We start from the raw sequence: 23,516 nt of genomic DNA, 5'->3' as shown, positions 1-23,516 counted from the left end.
CGCTCAAGAGTCACAAGCTCCCCCTGACTGAGCCAGCCAGGGGCCCCTCAACAAAGATTTTCATATTAAGCACTTATGTACCAGGGATTGTGTTATGAACTGTACATAGATTATTTCATTTAAAACTCAGAACAATGCAGCAGGTATTATTATTATCTCCATTTCACAGATTAGGAAATGGGGCACAAAGAGGTTAGGTAGTTTGCCTCCGGTCTCACATCTAGTAAGTGGTGGTACAGGACTGGAAGCCATGTGGGCTGTTTCCAGAATTTCATGAGAAAGAAAAACCTCAGGGGCATCTGGGTGGCTCAGTCAGTTAAGTGGCTGACTCTTGATTTCGGCTCAAGTCATGATCTCACAGTTCAGGAGTTTGAGCCCTGCATGGGGCTCTGCACTGACAGTGCAGAACCTGCTAGGGATTCTCTCTCTGACCCTCCCCTGCTTGTGCGTGTGCTCACTTTCTCCCAAAATAAACAAACTTAGAAAAGAAAGAAAGCTCAGTCCTTCATCATCTGATGAGGAAAGAAGGACTGAAATCAAATTTACCTTCTGAGGATCAAACACAGGAGCATTGTCATTGGCATCGAGGATTTCCACTATGGCCACTGCTGTGGTGGTAGAACCATCTCCATCCATGTCTGTAGCCTGGATGGTCAGTGTGTACTCAGGGACTCTCTGGGGAGGAAAGGCAAGTTCAGGCCAAGAGGTCCCTCAGCCTGGGCTCACAGAGGCACAGCTCTGGATATACGTGGAAGGAAGGGGAATGTTTCCCCTTCTCACAGTGCTCTCTTGAATCCCTGCCCCACTACTCACCCATGGCAGAAAAGAACAGAGGCAAAGGGTGGAGGGGGAGGGGAAACACAGAACTAAATCGTTCTCCTGGGCCAACTGTGGGATGGAGCCTGGGGATTGCCCCCTGACCCCGGGCTGATACAGAATGGGAGCTTTGAGTGGGGATTCGGGTAAAGGTATTAATTAGGAAACAGTAGGCAGCTCCAATATCCATGGAGCTAATTCTACTTTGTAGCACACAAGGGACAAATCTGGGCAACGTGCATGCTAAGTGAGCCACTCCGAGAGGAAATGAGAAAACCTACAGAAAATATCAAACGCTTGCATTTTACAGCTGCCTCCTCAGCCTTAACGAGATCATTTGGCAGCAGGCCATTGGCCCAAGAGAGCTGTGGGACATGAACATGGGAACACAGCAGCAGCCATTCCCAGCTGACTTGGATTCTCACTGCTCCACCTTGGGCTTTGGAGGCTTGGCTTCTGCTCTTGAATGTCAGGCCCCGGCCTGAGAAAGCCTGGGTAGGCGGCACTTTCCCTAAGGGCCACTCACCTCCCGGTCCAGGCCACTGGAGATGACGCTGATGGTACCCGTGCTCCGGTGGACGGTGAACATGAGGTCATGTGGGTCCTTTGGCTCTTGGCTATGGATAGAGTAAGCAACCACCCCATTGTAAGTGTTGATGGCATCGTCCTCATCTGTGGCTGTCACCTGCATCACAGAAGTGCCTGAAGGGGAGAAGGAATGAGTGAGCACCCTTCTCTCCCAGCTCCGATTACAGCATTGCCTACTTCTGGAACTATGAGAGGCTCCACCTTGGACCCATCCTCTACTTTGTGGCCGATTGCTAGGTGGTGTCCTTTTTCCTTTCTCTGCTTCTTTCTTAAAAACAAAATGCTCATCATCATTTTAAGCTGAGCACAAGGTCTGCCTGGAACAAAGATTATTTCCTATCCCTTCTTGTAGCTAGCTGTGGCCTTGAGACTAAATTCTGACAAATGGGATATACGACTTTGGGAGAAGTGTTTTTCTGAGTATGGGGCTTATTCTTCCCATCGCTTCCCTCCTTCCAGGTGTAATGGTTGGAACTCCAGGAGCAACCACAAAGTAATCTTGGAAATAAAGCCCCAATAGCAGAGCAATAAGAGAGAAGGAGCCTAGGTCTCCAACACTGCAAAGCACAATCTAGTCTTGATTGTCCACCTCTAGATTTCCTGAATATAAGGAGAAAGTAAGGTTTCATCTCATTTAAGGTCCTGTTCTTCTTTGGGGGATTTCTGTATTGGCAGCATAACCAATCATACTTCTCAAATCTTCCACAACTCAGAGAGGAAGGAAGAGGAGAACCCCTCCCCACCAGCATCGGATTTTGAGGTCATTATGTGTTATATCCAATCTTCACAATTATGAGTAATATAATTCCCATTTTCAGATGTGAAGATTGAGGCTCAGAGATCATGAACTTGCCCAGGGTCACAGAAAAAGAGGTCACATGTAAAGAGGCAAATCAAGATTCAAATCTAGATCTTTGTAGCTCTAAAGCTAGTGGTTCCCAAACCTGAAGCTTCTGGGAAACTTTTAAATATACAGATTGCAAAGCTGTATATTTAAGATCATCCTTATTCAGGGATCTTGGGATAGAGTAGGGGGAATCTGAATTTTTAAAGATTTTTGCTTTATTTTTCTTTTTAAATTTTTAATTTATTTTTTTAGAGAATGTGTGTGCAAGTGGGGGAGAGTGTTGGAGGAAAGAAAGAGAGGGAGAAGGAGGGAGAGAGAGAAAGAAAGCATCTTAAGCAGGCTCCATGCTCAGCTGGATGCAGGGCTCAATCCCACAACCCTGGCATCATGACCTAAGCTGAAACCTAGAGTGGGATGCCCACCCTACTGAGCCACCCAAGCACCCCAGGAATCTGATTTTTTAAGATTATCCCAGGTGATCTGATATACAGCCAAGGAAATCAAGTATGGAGGGTTTTTCCAGCCTTTAACGGTCTTGGCTGACTTCCAGATGGTTCTAGAAGTTGACCCAAGGCTATGTCTGGGACTAGCAGACCTCTCTAGGTGTCCCCCCCCAGTCCTCTTACCGGGTAGTACCCCTTCCAAGACGCTCCCTCTGAAAACATCCTGGGTGAACTTGGGCTTGTGGTCGTTCTGGTCAGTTACAATGATGGAGATGTTCATGGGGTCTTCCACTGAGGCACCGTTCTCTGATACAGCGTGGCCAAAGAGCTGTGGGTGCACAGGTCTAGGGTCAGCCTGACCCCACCCTCCCCACCTGGCAACGGGGCCCTGCTTTTGTTGGATGCTCCAGATTACCTACCTCATACTTCGCAATCTTCTCCCGGTCCAGCGGCTTATTCAACAACAACCAGCCTGTTTCCTTCTCTATGGTGAAGACACCCTCAGGGGGGCTGTCTGCTCCAGGGCCTGTGATGCTGTAGAAAATCTTGGTGCCTCTGTCCTTATTAGATTTGAGCTGGAAGCACAAGAAAATAGCTGACAAAGTGACAAATCTCTCACGACTGCCAACAAAAGTGAGGAGAGGTGAAGCCTTATCAGAAACTGTTCCCAGTACAGAAGCTTTCAGGGTCAAGAAAACTTATAGTAAGGCCTTTGGATGAGGGTCCCTGTACCCACCAGTGACTCCCTGGGAGAAAGCACAGTCATACCTGATTGAGCTTCTGGGGGAAGGGACCCTTGCCATTCTCAGAGACGGATATCGGTGGAACCACCCATTCTCTCTTGCGTCTTCGTAAGATACGGTTGGATGGGGAGATCTTCAATGGTTTCCTCTCCTGCAAGGAGAGAAGACCCCTTAACCCAGACACGCAAACAACTGGCAGATACTCGACATCCTCTCACTTACAGACATTAAGGGTGAGGAGGGAGACCTAAATAGGTTTATTGCACAAGACAAATTGAAAAGAATCCTAAGTGTGTATTTACAGAGAACCAATTAAATACACTAGAATATATCCATCTAGTGGAACTGCTATACAGCTCTAAAAATTAGGAATGAATGAAAAAGAACAAAGTTGACCTACAGTATAACTAATTAAACTACAGTATAGTTTAGTATTTTATTTAACAACTTACATAATTAGTATGTACCAGCTTTTGTGTATAAGTGTAGCAAAATAAAGCCACATATTCATAGTGGCTTATATGTAAACAAAACCTATTTTTAGATGCAGAAAGAAAGTGCATACATGTAAATAATATATCTTTTTGCATAAAAGAGAGGAGAAAAAAGTATTTTTAGATCTGTAAATATATAAAATACATAACATATGTTTAATATAAATATAGAATATATAAATAAACTTCAAAAGGAAAAATAACTGGTAACAGTGGTTATCTGTATATTCTCTTGGAAAGGCATTAGGTAAATGCAGAGAAACAAAAGGAGGTTATTCACTGTGTAACTTTTTAATATTTTAAAATTGTTGAGCCACATGGATATATTAGCTATTCAAAAAATTAAAAGAAAGAAATGTGGCTGAGTGCCTCAGGTCTGTCTTCCCAGAGGCTCATGGGATGTTCATGGGGTCTTGAATCACCTTCCCTTGGGGTTTAGCAAGATGATATGGGAAAGAAGGAAAAGGTGATGGGAAAGGGAATGCGAGGGGCAAAAGGTACTGGGCCATGGTTCACAAGGCAGTTCTTTGCCCCACTGGCAGGACTCTCTGGCGCCCCTAATGGAAGGGTGCAGGCATTACCCTGCTTAGATCAGTAGCCACGCCCATAGGTGTGAGCAAACTGAGGGCTAACACTGCCTCTTCTGAAGGGGTAACATGGTTCATAACCCAGCAACCTCGAACTCCTGGCCAGCAGCAAGCTGGGCATGCACAGAGAACATCTTCCTTCCTCCTGGCAGGTGCACGTGGTATCTTACCTGGACTGTTCTACCATTCAGCACAGCAAAGTCACCATCAGTGCTAAGCAGGGCTGACTCTTGCCCAGGGCAGTCCACGAAAATCACTGTGGGTAAGACAGAAACAGAGTATTAGGAAGAAGAAGGCTTCCGGAAGCTACCCTAGTGGAAGCAACACCTGACGACAGCCTCCTGGCTGGATCAAAGATGGTTTCAAGCCACTGCAGGAGACCTGGCTTTGGTCTCCATTATAATCAAATACAAGTTTCAGATGGGGCTTCCAACTTTGGCCTCAAGAGGGAGGACTACATGGTGGTTTGTGGGCCAAGCTGCTTTCTTTGTTCATGAGACCAAAGAATCAAGATCATATACATTCAGCAACATCAGCCCCAGATGGCCTCATGAGACATAGGGTTGACCTGAGGTCATGGTTGAAGGCAGGAGATTTTCAGCATTTCAGAAGACCATGAGTCCACCTATATCCAATATGCATCCTGCTACACTGCTACTCACACAGATCATTCTGGACAATCTCTAGCTGTTTCAGTTTTTCATGTTCCCTCTGAACCCCCCTGCTTAGCCACCTTTTAAATAAGCACTCCGAGGTGATAACTACCACTCACTAAGCCAGAGACTGGGCCCATTTCATCCTAAACTACCTTAGCTAAGGTAGGTATTATCTCCTTTTCAAAGGTAAGAAACCTGAGGTTCAGAAGCCCTATCAGCCTGACTCCAAACCATTGGCTAGAGAGTACTTACAACCAATGTTCTTAACCACCCTTCTTTGAAGCCAAAGCAGGAAAAGAGGGTACCTGCTGAGGGAACACATGGGCCCATCAGCACCTGCTCTGGCCGAGACACCAGTCTGCATCGTTTTCCTAGGCTGCAGCACAACGAGGACCACAGGGACAGTGCTGTGCCACAGAGATGTCAGCGTGAGGCCTTCCAAATGTCCTTTTTCGAAAAATTGTCCTTTAGTCTCAGATGATGAAGATTGTTGTCTCCCCACCCCTGCCTCCACCATTCCCTCCCTCATTTTTTAAATTATTTTGAGAGAGAGAGAGAGAGCGAGCATGGTGGGGGGGGGGGAGGGGGAGAGAGAGAGAGAGAGAGAGAGAGAATATAAATGAATATGAATCCTAAGCAGGCTCTGTGCTGTAAGCATGGAGCTCAATGCGGGGCTCGAACTCACAAACTGAGATCAGGACCTGAGCCAAAACCAATAGTCAATCGTTAACCCACTGAGCCACCCAGGCACACCTACAATAACTGTTTTAAAAAAACCCTTCCTTGGGTTGCCTGGGCAGCTCAGTCAGTTAAGCCTCCAACTTTGGCTCAGGTCATGATCTCATGGTTCCTGAGTTTGAGCCCTGTGTTGGGCTCTATGCTGACAGCTCAGAGCCTTGCCTTCAGATCCTCTGTCCCCTTCTCTCTGGCCCTCCTCTGCTCGTTCTCTATCTCTCTTCATTGGGGTGCCTAGTTGGCTTAGTCTGTAGAACATGAGACACTTCATCTCAGTGTTGTGAGTTCAAGCCCCACATTGGCTGTAGAGATTACTTAAAAATAAAATCTTAAAATCTGGGGTGCCTGTCTGGCTCAGTCAGTAGAGTATGTGACTCTTGATGTTGGGGTCATGGGTTCAAGCCCCACATTTGGGGTAGAGATTACTTAAATAAAATCTTTTAAAAACTCCTTCCATAAAATAAGAAAGGGTAATAGATGAGTAAACTACAAATGTAATGTGAACATGCCAAAGAATTCAAACAGTATATGAGTATAATATAAAAAAGTAGAATTCTAAATTATAAGTATCCAAAATATAAAACCTCCTAAAACTCATATTCAACAAACATTCTTTTTTTTTTTTTTTTAATTTTTTTTTTTTTTTTTTTTTTTTTATTTATTTTTGGGACAGAGAGAGACATAGCATGAACGGGGGAGGGGCAGAGAGAGAGGGAGACACAGAATTGGAAACAGGCTCCAGGCTCCGAGCCATCAGCCCAGAGCCTGACGCGGGGCTCGAACTCACGGACCGCGAGATCGTGACCTGGCTGAAGTCGGACGCTTAACCGACTGCGCCACCCAGGCGCCCCTCAACAAACATTCTAATTAAAGAAAACAAAAAAACGGGGGCGCCTGGGTGGCTCGGTCGGTTGAGCATCCGACGTTGGCTCAGGTCATGATCTCAGTTCCTGAGTTTGCGCCCCGCATCTGGCTCTGTGCTGACAGCTCAGAGCCTGGAGCCTACTTCAGATTCTGTGTCTCCCTCTCTCTCTGCTCCTCCCCTGCTCATGCTGTGTGGGTCTGTCTCAAAAATGAATAAACTTAAAAAAAAATTTAAAAAAGAAGAAAAAGGGGGGACAAAACATAAGAGAGAGACTCTTAAGTACAGAGAACAAACTGAGAGTTGCTGGAGGGATTGTGGGTGGGGGGGATGGGCTAAATGGGTAAGGAGCATCAGGGGAAACACTAGTTGGGGTGAGCACTGACTGGGTGTTATACATAGGGAATGAATCACTGGAATCTACTCCTGAAATCATTACAGCACTACATGCTAACTAAATTGGAGGTAAATTAAAAAATAACTAAGTAAATAAATAAAAGCAAGAAAAAGAAAAAAGCAAAGGACCTGAAAAGACATTGACCTAAAGATATACAAATAACCAATAAGCATATGAAAAGATGCTCAGTATCATTAGTCATTAGGGAAATGCAAATCAGAATCACATTGTGGTACCACTTCACACTTGCTAGGAAAACTACTTTATTTTATTAAAAAAAATTTTTTTAATGTTTTATTTTTGAGAGAGAGAGAGAGCGCAAGCGAGGGGAGGGGAAAAGAGGGGTACAGAGGTCCAAAGCAGGCTCTGTGCTGACAGCAGAGCCTGACGTGGGGCTCGAACCCACCAACAGTGAGATCATGACCTAAGCTGAAGCTGGATGCCCCCAACAGACTGGTCCGCGCAGGCGCCCCTGGGAAAACTTTTTTTTTTTTTTTTAAAGAAAAACAAAGTCCTGCCAAGGTAGGAAGAAAATGGAACCCTCCTGTATTGGGAATGCAAAATGGTGTGAAAAAGTTTGGTGGTTCCTCACAAGGTAAACAGAATTACCGTATGATCCAGCAGTTCTACTTCTAGGGGTTTACCCCAAAGAAGTGAAAGCAGGAATGCACAAAGAAACTTGTACACTGATTTTCATAGCATCATTTTTCACAATAGCTGAAAGGTGCACACCACCCAAGACTCCATCAAGATATGAAGAGATAAACAAAATGTGTTATATACATGCAGTGGAATGCTATTGGGCTTTCAAAAGCAATATAATTCTGATACATGCTACAATATGGGTGAACCTTACCAACATTAAGCTAGGTGAAATAAGCCAGTCACAAAAGGACAAATACTGTAGAATTCTGTGTATATAAGGTACCTAGAATAGTTAACAGACATAGAAAATAGAATAGAGTTTACCAGGGGCTGGAGAGAGGGGCAAATGGGGAGTTACCATTCAATGAGTGCAGAGTTTCTGCTGGAAGTAATGAAAAAGTTCTGGAGATGGATTACGATGCCAGTTGCACAACAGTGTGAATGTGCTTTAACGCCACTGAATTGTTTACTTTAAAATGGTTAAAACAGCCAATTTTAGGTCATGGATATTTTACCTCAGTAAGAAAAAACAGCAGAAGTCTGATGTGGGAGTATAAAACGGAATAGTCATTTTGGAGAACTGTTGGGTGGTATTTACCAAAGCTAAATATACACATTCCCCAAGACCCAGCAATTCCCCTTTGCAGTAGAGACCCAACAAAAACACATTCACCGGAAGGCATGTGTTATAATGTTCACAGCAGCACTGTTTCTAATAGTGAAAAACTGGAAATAACCCAAAGGTCCATCAAGGGAGAATGGACAGAAACACTGTAGTATATTCACACAATGAGATCAACCACAAGGGACAGATAACAACGTGGATGAACCTTACAAATATACAGCTGAGTAACAGAGGCTAGGTGTAAGAGAGGACACAGGTATGATCACATGGACAGGAGGTTCAAGAACAGGCACAACCAACCTAGGTAAAAGAAGTTAAGACATTGGTCATCTTTTGGAGAGAGGGGGTCAGTGAATGGAACGGAAAAGAGGGGAGGCTTAAAGGCATACAGAGGTGCCTTCAGCTCCCCAGAGCCCAGGGCAAGCTCCCTAGAACCCAAGAGCCCCACAGAGAGAGGCAGGATCCAGTCGGGGAAGGCTGGAATGTGCCTGTGACAAAGAGAGAAGATGTTTAAAAATCAGATTGCCCTACTGACAAGGTCCCCACTGAGGGGTGGTGGCCTGTGTGTGATATGCTTGGCCAGTAGGGGAAGAAAGTGGGATCTAGGCCTGAGTCAGTTCCAGGAGGCCCTGGAAACCGCGAGACTCTCAGGCCACCTTTCAGGGTGACCCTGACCTTTGCCTCCTGAACACAGCTCATTGGTCTCATCATCTGAGGAATTTGCTCTAAGGCTAAAAGGCCCAGGAATGAGATGTGGCAAAGGTTAAATCACCTTAATATAGAGCAACAGTTAAATAATCCATGGATTTACACTCCAGTGTTTACACTCCATGGATTATTTATCCAACTATGCAAAATGGTATTTATAGTCGAGTTTTTAAGTTACCTAGGGAAGTTCTTATGCTATGAAGTGAAACCAAGTAAGCAGAATGTAAGCAGAATGTAGAAAGACCTATATAATATATGCAACTATGCACATATAAAAAGTTTGGAAGGGGACACCTGGGTGGCTTAGTCAGTTAAGCCTCCAACTTTGGCTCAGGTCACCATCTCACAGTTCCTGAGTTCGAGCCCCACATCGGGCTGTCTGCTGTCAGCGCAGAGTCTGCTTCAGATCCTGTCTCCCTCTCTCTCTGCCCCTCCCCCACTCACACTCTCACTCTCAAAGATAAACAAACATTAATATTTTTAAAAATAATAAATAAAATACCGGAAGGAGGGGCACCTGGCTGGCTCATTTGGTAGAGCACATGACTTTTTTTTCCTTTTTATTTTTGAGAAAGAAACAGAGCGTGAGTGGGGGAAGGGCAGAGACAGAGGGAGACTCAGAATCTGCAGCAGACTCCAGGCTCTAGCTGTCAGCACAGAGCCCGATGCGGGGCTGGAACTCAAGAACCACGGGATCATGACCTGAGCCAAAGCCCAACATGTAACCAACTGAGCCACCCAGGTGCCCCAAGCATGTGACTCTTGATCTGGAGGTTGGGTTTGAGCCCCTCTTAAAAATAAAAATCTTTTAAAAAGACTGGAAGGAAATAAACCTTTCTGATGACTGTGGTTACCAGCAACTACTGTTTACATTTTTCTGTAGATCCATTTTTCTTTTAACATGAATCGTCTCCCCACCTCCCGCCCCCACTTCAACTCATATGTTTAAGTCCTAACCCCAACTACCTCCAAATGTGACTGTATTTGGAGACAGGGCCTTTAAAGAGGTGACTAACTTAAAACGATGCCATTAGGTGGGCCCTAAGCTAGTATGACTATTGTCTTTATAGGAGAAAGGAATATGACCACAGATACAGAGAGAAGACCATGTAAAGACAGAGAAGACAGCCAACTACAAGCTAAGGAGAGAGGCCTGAAACAAAACCGACCTGGCTGATACCTTACTTTTTGTTAAGACCCTCAACCTGGGTTACTTTGTTACCCTAGCAAACGAACACAGCATACACCATTCTCAGCAGTCAAGACTCCCTGTGCTCCTGAATTCTCCCAACAGCTGACATTTAAATCTTTTTATTTTAAGATTTTATTTTTAAGTAATCTCTACAACCAACAAGGGGCTCAAACTCACAACCGTGAGATCAAGAATTACATGCTCTGCCAACCAAGCCAGGCAGGCGCCCCAACAGCTGACACTTAAATACATTTTTTGGGGGGGCGCCTGGCTGGCTCAGTCGGTTAAGCATCCGACTTCGGCTCAGGTCAGGATCTCACGGTCCGTGAGTTCGAGCCCCACGTCGGGCTCTGGGCTGACAGCTCAGAGCCTGGAGCCCATTTCAGATTCTGTGTCTCCCTCTCTCGCTGCCCCTCCCCTGTTCATACTCTGTCTCTCTCTGTCTCAAAAATAAATAAACGTTAAAAAAAAATTTTTTTTGCCTGACATGGGGCTTGATCCCACAACTCTGGGATCACCACCTGAGCCAAAATCAAGAGTCAGACGCTTAACTGACTGAGCCACCCAGGCACCCCTTAAATACTTATTTAATCTTCACCAAGCACTCTATGAAGTAGATTTAATGTCTATTTTCTAGAATGGAAAACCGAGAGGTTAAATGAATTCACTAAAGTTACGTAGCTAGGAAACAGAGGAGCTAGAAGTGGTATCCACATCTGTCACAGCCTGTCATTTTCTTACCCACTAAGGTTAATCTTTCTGATACACCCAAGACTTAATTAATATCTTTTCCCTACCTCCCATTACCTCTTCTCCTCCAACTACTGAAATAGCAGACTCTGATTTCTGGATGCCCAATGAGGCAGTGTGAGATTTGGAATAAAGCACTAAACTTGGAAGAAGTAACAGCACTTCTCTTACAGTGTTGATGTGAGCACTGAATGAGAACACCAGTAAAGGGCTGACAGAATAGGATGCATCGGGTCAGGGTCTGCTATTGATGCAGTTAATGGACACAGAGACCCCTGTAGGCATTGACATGAACTTGCTTGGTGCTCCTGGGTAAGGCACTTGAATTCTCCGGGTCTCACAATCAATCGTTAGCTCAAGCTTTGAACCTGAGGCCTGGTTTCCCTTGGGTTTGAAAAGAGAAATGCATGCTATTAGAGTTACTCAAGAGTAGTATGGGGGCACCTAAGTGGCTCAGTTGGTTAAGCATCTGACTCTTGATATTGGTTCAGGTCATGATCTTACGGTACTAGGATCAAGTCCCATGTTGGGCTCTGTGCTGGCAGCACAGTCTGCTTAGGATTCTCTCCCCCTCTCTCAAAATAAATAAACTTAAAAAAAAAAAAAATAGCAGTAGGACCAAACATATTTGCTCCTTGATGTAATAAGAGTAAGAAAGGCTTAAAAGGAATACCTAAACCTCCTTAGGTGATTCAGCACCCTGCAGGTGTTTTAAAGATGCATACAAAGATCCCACAAAACTGTCAGTTGGAAACATCATTATGTTCATGCAGAAGTTGAAGCAACTTATTAGGAATTTATGTTTTCTCATTTGGAAGATGGAAATTAGACTTTACAGAGCCATCTTCAACACCAAATAAGATAGGGCTCAGGTCATCAAGGTTCTTGAGTTCAAGCCCCACATCGGGCTCTCTGCTGTCAGCATGGAGCCCGCTTTGGATCCTCTGTCTGTCTGTCTGTCTCTCTCTCTCTCTCTCTCTCTCCCCCTCCCGAGTTTGCACTCTCTTAAATAAACATTTAAGATAAAAGTCTAGGGGCGCCTGGGTGGCTCAGTCGGTTGGGCATCTGACTTCGGCTCAGGTCAGGATCTCACAGTCTGTGAGTTCGAGCCCCGCGTCGGGCTCTGTGCTGACAGCTCAGAGCCTGGAGCCTGCTTCAGATTCTGGGTCACACTCTCTCTCTGCCCCTCCGCTGCTCATGCTCTGTCTCTGTCTCAAAAATAAAATAAAAGAACATTTAAAAAAAACCTTTATAAAAGTCTAAACTACAAATTTGTGAGCCCCAAAAGCTTACATGGATTCTTATGCCACATGAGGAAACTGAGGTTCAGAACTGAGATGATAGCCCAAGGTTACACAACTAGTGAGCAGAAGTGGAGTTAGAACCCAGGGTAGTCAGATTCTAAAGCCAGGTTCCTCTTGTTCATTCAAGAGCTAGTTGAGCCCTTCCTTTGTGCTCAATTTTCTTCTAGAAACTAGAGATGCATTGGGGAACAACTACCTATCCTCAAGTATCTTTATTTAAAATTTTTTTTCAAATGTTTGTTTATTTGAGAGAGCAAGAAAGTGAGTATGAGTGGGGAAGGGGCAGAGAGAGAGAGAGAAAGAAAATCCCAAGCAGGCTCTGTGCTATCAGCGCAGAGCCCGACTCAGGGCTCCATCAAACAAACCGTGAGATCCTGACCTGAGCTGAAATCAAGAGTTAGACACTTGACTGACTGAGCTACCCAGGCGCCCCTCAAGTACCTTCAATAAGTACAGGATACTGCCTCCTGTCCAAAATCAACTTTTTCAGCTACTTACCAAACTAATTAACAATGCATTGACTGTAATAGCAAAACTCCAGACAATCCAAATGCCCATCAATAAGAGATTAACTTTATGCTATAACAACATCTATATAAGAGAACACCATGCAACAACAAAAAAAAGCTATAAATGAGGAGCAATCTCCTACGTATTATATGGAAAGCTTTGTAAGACATACAATTAATTAAAAAAAGAGATACAGATCAATATAGTCTTTGCTAATTTGCTAACATTTGTATTTTTAATTTTGTTTGAAAATACCTTTGAAGGTAACCCCCAAACTGGGTTTATAGGTGGAAAAAACAGCAGGTAAGGAACAGAGATGAGTTTTTCTGTACACTATTCTGAATTCTGACATGCATGAATGCAGTAGTTATTCAAACACTGATAAAAAAAAAATTAAGTCACTTTTCCCATTCATTTTTTTTTTTTTAATGTTTATTTTTGAGAGACAGAGAGAAAGAGACAGAACGAGTGCAAACAGGGGAGGGGCAGAGAGAGAAACAGAGAGAGAGAATCCAAAGCAGGCTCCAGGCTCTGCTGTCATCACAGAGCCAGATGCAGGGCTTGAACTCATGGACCATGAGATCATGACCTGGGTTGAAGTCAGACACTTAACTGACTGAGGCACCCTGGTGCCCCTCCCACTCATTAAAAAAAAAAAAAAAATTATATATATATAGATATATATAGATATATAGATATATATATATATTTTTTTTTTTTTTTTTTTTTTTTTGAGAGAGACTACACACACTTGCACAAGAGGGGTAGGGTCAGAGAAAGAGGGGGGCAGAGAATCCAAAGCAGTCTCTGCTGACAGCAGTGAGCCTGATGTGGGGCTTGAACTCATGAATCGTGAGATAATGACCTGAACCAAAGTAGATTAACCTACTGAGCCACCCAGGTGCCCTGCACTTTTCCCATTCTTAAAACAGCCTTCTTCCTAAGGTTAGGTCTTCAGCTAGCAGAGGGCTGGCCAGGTACGTCTGTCAGCTGTTTCCCTTAACCAGAGACTATCAGCTTTCCAATCCTCTCCTATCAGGTTGTCCAGCCAACAGCTAATGGACTGACTCCCCCAAAAGAAGCCTTAATTCCCCAACTCTAAAAGTTGCCAGGAACCCAGAAACCCTCTCCATGTTTTCTACCAAATCTGCCCTGCCCCCCAAAATGTACAATACACTTCAGTGTCCTGTGTGCTGGCACATTTCCATTATCATATGGTTCCAAATATTTATAGTTGGCCTGTCCTATTGTTAGAGAGGACAGTGCAACAATCAAGAAGTCAACAGCGATGCACTCCAAGTGTACATGCCTCCCACTCAGGCTGCATATTCCAGTTGCGTCAGAGGGCCTGGCCCCATCAGCTCTAACCTGCATTCAGTTAGATACAGAGCACATCAAGGGGCATGATTCAGGCAGGCAGGAACAAGCTTCAACCCACTCTGCCTGAGACACCTGGCTAAGTGTTTTCCTATCCAAATCCTCAGAAAATAACCTGCAAGGTGGCTATTACTGCCCCCATTCTCACAAGTCAGGAAACAAGAGGCTGCCTGGAATTGAAGTGCCTTAGGAAGCAGCTTCAGAAGGATCTGAGGCCCCACAGGTAGGAAGCAGTAGGACCAGATTTCAAATCCTAATGGCAAGTAAATGATGTGGGATTTCAAGTCCAAAAGACTTGGGCTCAAATTCATATTGTGTGGGGTGCCTGGGTGGCTCAGTCGGTTAAGCATCCAACTTTAGCTCAGGGCATGATCTCACGGTCCGTGGGTTCAAGCCCCGCATCGGGCTCTGTGCCGACAGCTCGGAGCCTGGAGCCTGCTTTGGATTCTGTGTCTCCCTCTCTCTCTGCCCCTCCCCTGCTCATGCTCTGTCTCTCTCTGTCTCAAAAATAAACACTAAAAAAAATAAAAATAAAAAAACTTCATATTGTGTGAGCATATGGAAGTGGTTTCCTCATCTAAAAATGGAGATGCTACTACCTAAGTCATAAGATTTTGGGGAGGATTACGTAAGACAATGTTTGTAAAGCACTGAGCACTATGTCTGACCCACAGCAAGCCCTCAATAAAAGGCACCTCTAGCTTACTCACAACTAATCGAGGTTTCTGATTCCAACTCTGAGTCTCTCCCTACACCACAGAGAAACCATCAGCTACAGCCAAATGCTTTACCTGAGGGATGAAGCACCAAAGCAAGGAGGAGATACACAGGACCAAAGAGCCTAAGAGGGAGCTGGCAGTTGGAAAGGACTGTGTTGCAGGGGTGCTCCATGGTTTATCGGGGACCTCAACAGACAAGTTCAACTGCCCAGGGAAACTTGCAGAGGCACCTGTAGGAACATGAACAGTTTTTTTCTGCAAGCCATGAGTCACAGAAAGGCTGGTAAATGGTAAGCCCTGGGGCAGATCGTTACAACTTCCTCCCAGATGTTCCTGGCACCACTGGCTTGTATTACTGGTTTCAAAAGGTAATTGATCTGAAACCAGGTCTCATCATCACTCATCCCCTTCTACCCCACCTTGTAACAGCTAGTGAAGTAAGCTGATTCCCATTCCTGACTGCGCCTAGCTCCACAAGGCCACACATCTTGGCCAAGTCATGGGGGCATGAATGGACTTGTGTCAGACTCTTTCTGGGGCAAGCTGGTGAGCACTGATGAGCACATGGGGCAACAGTTCAGATCCTAATACTGGAAAAGACACCTAAACACAGCTCTCCCACACCCACCTGGACCTTAAAGTCATGTGACCGCTTTAGACTCAAGAGATTCTGAATCACAAAGTCAATGAACCTGATGGAGAGTTCTGTATCTCTACCAATATAAATTGATAGCTTTCAGCCCTGAGCTTAAGTACACAATTCCTAAAATATTGTTGGGGAAGGGATTAGAAACTTGAGACTGCTTCCCGACAAATAGTTAAAAAATCAGAGCTCTGTGTATCTGCACTAGATAGAAAGACATCCAAGGGAACCAGGAGTCTCTGGCCTGTGCTCAAAGCTCCTGTCTAAAGACCATCCTACCAAGCCCAGCCTCAGACCCTGAACTGGCACCACTATACAAGCTGGTCAAGAAGAAGAGTTGAGTCCCTTGGGGTAAAAGAACTGTTGAAAAAAAGAAAGCTTTTTTCTTAATATTTATTTTACGTAATTTTTTTAATGTTTATTTTTGAGAGACAGAGCGAGAGAGACACAGTATGAGCAAGGGAGGGGCAGAGAAAGAGGGAGACACAGAATCCGAAGCAGGCTCCAGGCTTTGAGCTGTCAGCGCAGAGCCTGAACTGGGACTTGAACCCATGAACCGTGATATCATGACCTGAGCTGAAGTCAGACGTTTAACCGGCTGAGCCACTCAGGTGCTCTTTCAAAAGAAAGCTTTTAAAGTAGACTTCTAGGAACTGATGGATACTGGGCTGAGAATTCATCCCAGGCCAGCTTTTAGGTCGAATTGCCTAGACACCTCCAAACTGCCAAGGGAACACCCTTGAAGGGCAGGTAATTGTCTTCTCAGCCATGACACACAGGTACCATATTGTCCCAAAGTTCAACCTTACAGGGTGTTCTGACAAAATAAAACCACCCATCTCTCGGGAAATAAAATGTCCTTCAAGTGATCAATCTTGGCCAGTTTCCTGCTGATCTTTGGGCATTTTGACTAGAATGGAAGGGTAATATCAGTTTTAAAGTATTGCAGCCCAAAGGAAGCTTGTGGGGGATGGAAGAAAGATAATCAAGTCTCCATTCTGGCTTGGCTTAGGGATAGACCTAGCTCATAAAGCAAACATGTGCTCATAGCTATCACTGCTTTCTGGCGTAAGTATGCAAAATTGCTTGAAAAAAAGATTCTGGCATTTTCCTGAGTAAAACTACATATAGAAAAAAGTTCACTAAGAAACACAAAAGAACAAGTGTTGTGGAATACTTTGGAAACAGGTGCTGCTATATACTATTAGGGAGGAGGGGAGTGTAAAGTGGCACAACGTTTTTGCCAATTAAGAAGCCTTAAACAAGCCCTTTGGCCCAGGAATTGTGCCAGAAAGCATCCCAGACAGGACAAAACCATACCTGCAATTATGTCCATAACTGTTGCTCAAATTTAAAAAAAAAATTAGGGGCACCTGGGTGGCTCAGTCGGTTGGGCGTCCGACCTCAGCTCAAGTCATGATCTCAGGCCCTGTGAGTTCAAGCCCGGCATCAGGCTCTGTGCTGACAGCTCAGAGCCTGGAGCCTGCTTTGAATTCTGAGTCTCCCTCTCTCTGCCCCTCCCCTGCTCATGCTCTCTCTCCCTCCCTCTCTCTCAGAAATAAACATTAAAAAAAAGATTGTAAAAAAATAAGTCAGTCTCAACCACTTAACGTTCAACAGAATAACTATGTGTGCCACTGTCACTCAAAGGTCTCACCTACAGCATTCAATGTCATAAAAGAAAACCTATGGGCAGGGGGTGGGGGGGTGGGGGGTAGCTGCTGGGTGCCTGTCAGTTAAACATTGGACTTCGGCTCAGGTTGTGATCTCACAATTTGTGATTTCGAGCCCCGCAGAGGGCTCACTGCTATCAGCGCAGGGCCTGCTTCGGATCCTCTGTCTGCCTCTCTCTCTGCCCCTCCCTGATTTGCACTCTCTCACTGTCTCTCAAAAGTAAATAAACATTTTTTAAAAAGTTAAAAAGAAAGGGGGCGCCTGGGTGGCTCACTCAGTTAAGTGTCCTACTTCAGCTCAGGTCATGATCTCACAGTGCGTGGGTTCAAGCCCTGCGTCGGGCTCTGTGCGGACAGCTCAGAGCCTGGAGCCTGCCTTGGATTCTGTGTCTCCCTCTCTCTCTGCCCCTCCCCTGCTCACACTCTTTCTCTCTCTCAAAAATAAATAAACATAAAAAAATTTTTTTAAGTTAAAAAGAAAGAAAGAAAGAAAGAAAGAAAGAAAGAGGGAAAGAGGGAAAGAAGGAAAGAAAAAAAGAAAGAAAACCTATAGGGTGCCTGGCTGGCTTAGTAAGAAGTGCGTGCAACTCTTGATCTTGGGCTCTTGAGTTAGAGCCCCACATTGGGTGTAGAGATTACTTAAATTAATAAAAACTTTTTTTTTTAAAAGAGCATTTATTAAAGAAAAACTGCTCTGCTCAGAAAAAAAAAAAAAACAAAAACAGGTCACAAAACAGCTATCTATTTATGTTTATTTATTTATTTATTTTTTAAAAATGTTTTATTTATTTTTGAGACAGGGAGAGACAGAGCATGAACAGGGGAGGGTCAGAGAGAGGGAGACACAGAATCTGAAACAGGCTCCAGGCTCTGAGCTGTCAGCACAGAGCCCGACACGGGGCTCGAATTCACAGACCACGAGATCATGACCTGAGCGAAGTCGGCCGCTCAACCGAGCCACCCAGGCGCCCCTATGTTTATTTATTTTTAGTAATCTCTACACCTAACATAGGGCTCAAACTCACAACTCCGAGATCAAGAGTCCCATGCTCTTCCAAATGAGCCAGCCAGGTGCCCCACAATGCAGTCATTCATAGTTTGACAATTACAAAATATTAGTATTTTTATACCTGTAAAAGAGAGCAGAGAGATGGGGGAAGAAAAGACACAGAAAGAGAATGGGGCTGAGTCTTGGCACCAGTAAGGTGGCCCAGCTATCCCCAGAACCAACAATCCCAGAAGCAAAAGAAACCAAGATGGCAGAGGGTGACCAAGACCTAACTTAAGGCACTTAGATTGGGTCAAGGGAGCAGGTGCAAAGGAAGCTGGGAGTGGGTGGGGAGAGTCCATAAGGCATGCTGGGAAGCCAAGGGGCTCCAGGGGTCCCCAAGGCCATCCTCAGGACGTAGACTCTCCTTCCAAAAGCTGAGAGCAGAGCTAGCCAACTTGCTGTCATAGAGGTGTTCCTGATGATTCATCACTACCAGATCACCATTTTAGGGCACGCCAAGGAGTCAAGCACTGTGCTCGAGTGGAAGCACTCGGTGGAAAGTGGCTACAGGGGCAGCAGTGGCTTTGCATAGACAGCCAGCTCCTGGACAACAGCGTGACCCTGGCAGAGTGTTGCCATACCTGGCAGATGGCCCCCTCAACGCACCACTCATTTTGGACCTGGGTCTTCCAGCAGATGGGGCCAATGGAGCTCTGGAGGCCCTCGGCATGGAGCCTTCTCCTACCCACCGAAGTAGAAGATGAAGCTGGATTGCTAGGGAAGTGGGACTGGAGGGTGAAGTGTAGGGCAGTGAAGGAGTGGAGTGGAACTCAGGCCTTTTCCCTCAGATCAGGCATCAGTGAACACTTGGTTAGGGAAACGGACCTGGAAGATCTATTGAAAATGTTCATTTGAAACGACAAAGGTCCTTTATGGATGGTGGGCTTCCATTTGCTTATCTTCCAGTTTTCCATAAACATGTTTTTGATTTGTTATCAGAATGAGACGTTGTGATTCCCCCCTCTCCTGACTAGAAAAGTTGTATGGTAACCCCATATTGTTGAGGAGAAAACAGTTCTTTCTAGCAAGTTCCTTTTGTCTCTCTGTTGAAAATTCTGCAAAGAGCTCCATTATTCAGGTTCCTCCTTACCCTTGGGAGCAGGGGGGTCCTCCCTTATAATCTGCAGAGAGAAACCCAAGATGGGCTGTACTCCACAGCACCCTGGAGTTTGGGATAGGGCTGACTCAGAATTAAGCATAAAGTGTGCTGTCTGGCTTAATGATTCCCACCCTCAACAACCATACCAGAACAGGGATCCTAGCTATCACCTTGGGACATCTGGGATAGCAACTAAGGGTCTGGTAGCTAAAAGCATTGGTTCCCAATCATAGCTGAATGGTTCACCTGGAGAATTTTTGAAAATCCAGATCCCCTACTTCTAGCCCACCCATCACTTCTTCTGAATCATCTGGAGGTAATCTTGGGAAGGCGGTTTATTGGTTTTTAAAAGTTCCCGGGGGTGCCTAGGGAGCTCAGTCGGTTAAGCATCTGACTTGGCTCAGTTCATGATCTCGCAGTCGATGAGTCCAAGCCCTGCATCAGGATCTGTGCTGATAGCTCAGAGCCTGGAGCCTGCTTCAGATTCTGTGTCTCCCTTTCTCTCTACCCCTACCCTGCTCATCCCTCTGTCTCTAGCTCTCTCAAAAGTAAATAAACACTAAAAAAAAATTTTCTTTTCACTTTACAGACAGGATACGTTTATTACCAAGTCTATACAAATAGTATTAAAATAAAACTTATAAACCAACCTCAGTATGAATATAGATCCAAACACTTTATTTTTAAAATTTTTTTAATGTTCATTAAAAAAAATTTTTTTTAAAGCTCCTAATTGTTTCATTTCTCTGAAATAGGCCAATTGGAATGGCTTTTTGAGGGCACTTCAAAAGATGTTATCAAGATTTCAAACATCCAGATCCTTCCTCTGAACAGCACATTTATCTGTTTATTCAGTATCACCCCCTGGAGGTTTTAAAGGTGACTTGAAATCAGTATGTCAAAAACCAAATCCATGATCTCAGCCTAAATATAGTTCTTTTCCACTGTCTCCTAGAGAAATGACATATCATGCACTTAGATACTCAAACCCAAAATCTGGGTCTCAGAAGCAGCTCAGTCTGGGTCTAGAGTACCTGGGCTCAAATTCTGGCTCCACCACCAACCCTGGGCAAATTTGTTTCCTCACCTATAAAATGAAATGATGCTAATAGTATCTATGTCAGTTAAATGAGTTAATACTTAGCACAGTGCCTGGCATATGGTTAGCTAGAGTCATCATCTTCTATGACCATTTCCCCTTCAGACTTTCCTTCCAAGTCAATCACCAAGACTCATTATGCCTCTTCATCTCTACTCATGGTACTTTAGTACATACCACATCATATTCACCCTGAGAGTGCAAATATTTCCCTTTTAAAAAAAGGATCTTTTAAAAATGCAACAAATGATACATTTGAGAAAATGAAATAAGATCACTTCTTTGTTTGAAACTCATGCATGGTGTGCCATTTTTGTTCTTTAATGTGCTCTCAGTTTCCACTGTCTAGTCACAGTAGTACTCTCCTTAAATACAGCATAACCCCCTTCCCACAGGACCTTTGCACATGCAGCTCCCTCTGTCTAGAACAGTGTCTCCCTACACTCTCACTCCAGTTTACCCAGTTAACTCCCACCATCTTTCACATCCCAAAGCAGGTTACTTTCTCAGGAAAGCTCTATGTAACTTCCTGCCGTATAACTCATTACAACTGTAATTATATGTTTACTTGTTATTATCTAAATGCCTATCTCCCTTAATACTCTCAATATATGCCCAAAGGCAAAGACTATGTTAGAATTTGCTTATCACTGTATCTCAACACTTAGCTCAGTGCCTGATACAAGGTAAGTGTTCAGTAATTGTTGAGTGAACTATCAAAGTCCTTTGACCTAGCAATTTTGCTTCTAGGAATTCATTCTTTTTTTTTTTTTTTAATTAATGTTTACTTATTTTTGAGAAAAAGCAAGAGCAGGGGAGAGGCAGAGAGGTGGGAAGAGGATCCGAAATAGGTTCTGTGCTGCCAGCAGGGAGCCCAATGTGGGGCTTGAACTCACAAACCGTGAGATAATGACCTGAGTGGAAGTCAGATGCCCAACTGACTGAGCCACCCAGGCGCCCCTGAATGCCACATTTTCAAGCTCTCAACACCCAAGGAAAATAATGCAAGTGCTAAGAGATTTGACAGTTTACTTCTGAATTAAGCAGTTTACATTTTTAAAATTTTTGATGATCTGAAACATTCAGATAATTAAGTCATCAAACAATAGTTGGTGTGAAAACTAATGATTTTTAAACAGCATAGTAACCTTACTAAGCTTACTGCAAAGCCTATCTTAAAGGTATTACTCAAACATAAAAGCTTAATTTATCTGAATGGGGTTAAGATGAACAATTCATGTGATCATCCTTCTCCAGCAGTCTTTCCTAATAAGGTGATTCCTGACAGATTTCTGAAAATCCAAACACTTTACAACTTTTATGTTAACTCCTCCCCACTTCCACATCTGCAAAAGATAAAAGTGGGGTTAGCTAAATAAATCATGTATATCCACCACATAGAGGACAATGGAGCTGTTAAAAACAAGATAGATGTGTATTTAACAGTCTGCAGAGATGCCTGTGATTCAATTAAAAAGGCAAGTTGCAGGGGCACCTGGGTGACTCAGTCAGTTAAACCTCCGACTTGTGGTTTTGGCTCAGGTCATGATCTCAGTTGTGAGTTCGAGCTCCATGTTGGCCTCCACGCTGGCAGTGTGGAGAGAGAGACACTCAACCGACTGAGCCACCCAGGAGCCCCCCTCCCAATTCTTGTTTTAAAAATTCCTGAATGCACACAGAAGCTTCCCCTAAAGAGAAAGGTCTACAAGGATTCACATTAAACCATTGGATGTGCTCATCCTTAGGCAGGAGAACTAAGAAAGGGAAGAACTTTCATGAGTTTATTTCTGGTTTGCTTCTATTGAGAGGCAGTGGCATTCAGTGGTTAAAGCTTGGGCTAGTTAGATTTTAATCCAAGCTCTGCTATTGACCACTTGTGTGATCTTGGGCAAGTTACTCAACCTCTCTGGCCTCAGTTTCCTCATCTGTAAAATGGGGATGATAACAGTACCTACTCACAAGCATGTTATGGTGATTAAACATTTTATATTTATATACACACACACACACACACACACAAATATAATTATATAACACATATAAGATGGTAAGAGCTGTACCTGTCACATACTAAGTGCTACATATTTTACTAAAAAACACGGTCTTTACAGTGAACATATATTCATGTATTAATGTAAAATTCCAACCAACCAGCCCAACCCTAATAAACAATATAAAATGGTACATATGGAGGGGGATGTGATAATAATAAAAAGCTCCCTAGGCAATTCTGATATTCAGCCAAGCTTGCAAACTACTGACTCAGGGGCCAAAGACACTGGTAAACCAGTTGGAGTGTGGTTGAGTCCCAGCTGGGGAATGCAGGAGAATTCTGGAAGCGGAAAAAGACCATAAAAGACAAGAAAATAGCAGGTCAGGCAGCCCTGGTGGGAAGTTCTGGCTGAGGCCGACTCCACAAAGAGAGGGCAGGGTGTGGGCCTGGCACCTTGTTCTGGCTTGTAGATGAAGAGCCCACAAGCAGCTATCTTTTCTCTCTGCCTGAAGCTACAACAAGATGAGACTCGTTATGAAAAGGCAGCCAGCCTTAAGCAAGATGCCCAGCACAGTAGCATAGCACTCCAATCCTGCCCTCTTAGTGACCAGCCAGCAGTCCACCTCCTCATAGCTCCAGGGACATGAAGGCACTTCTCACACACAGGACAGTTAGAGCCTCAAGGCCGAGGAGCTGGGACCGAAGTAACTTGCCTCAGACCACATAGTTTGGGATAAGAAACCAAGTTGAGAACCCCCATCTTCCCCTGCCTGTGCCCAGATGCACACCACCAGGTCTGTCCCCACCACTGGGTTTGACAAGACTCTGAAGAACTGAATGGACGTGGGCTGGCGGCAGGGGCGGGCGGTTTGTGGGGACAGTGTAGAATATGTTAGGTTTGCCAAATTTGCGGGGGGGGGGGGGGGGCGCGCGTCATCTCAGAAAAATACATAGGCAGTC

At 44.4% G+C, this 23,516-nt stretch overlaps 1 protein-coding gene across 4 annotated transcripts in view; it reads right to left on the bottom strand.

Annotated features, from left to right (window-relative positions):
- The window catches only part of CDH3 (cadherin 3), a 113,678-nt gene that overhangs the window by 14,150 nt on the left and 76,012 nt on the right, over window positions 1-23,516 (bottom strand). For all 4 annotated transcript variants that reach the window (XM_078438922.2, XM_078438923.2, XM_078438921.2 and 1 more), the window contains 6 exons: window positions 4,689-4,774; window positions 3,463-3,588; window positions 3,114-3,269; window positions 2,878-3,022; window positions 1,343-1,518; window positions 547-675 (listed from right to left, as the gene is read on the bottom strand). In XM_078438922.2, coding sequence (XP_078295048.2) covers window positions 547-675; window positions 1,343-1,518; window positions 2,878-3,022; window positions 3,114-3,269; window positions 3,463-3,588; window positions 4,689-4,774 — 818 coding nt within the window. The remainder of the gene's footprint in view (window positions 1-546; window positions 676-1,342; window positions 1,519-2,877; window positions 3,023-3,113; window positions 3,270-3,462; window positions 3,589-4,688; window positions 4,775-23,516) is intronic.

Source organism: Panthera onca, chromosome E2, assembly GCF_046562875.1.
Source record: "Panthera onca isolate mPanOnc1 chromosome E2, mPanOnc1 haplotype 2, whole genome shotgun sequence".
In the NCBI taxonomy this organism is placed as follows: Eukaryota; Metazoa; Chordata; class Mammalia; order Carnivora; family Felidae; genus Panthera; species Panthera onca.
The sequence above is the reverse complement of the archived record's forward strand: the minus strand, read 5'-3'. Positions and strand labels throughout refer to the sequence as shown.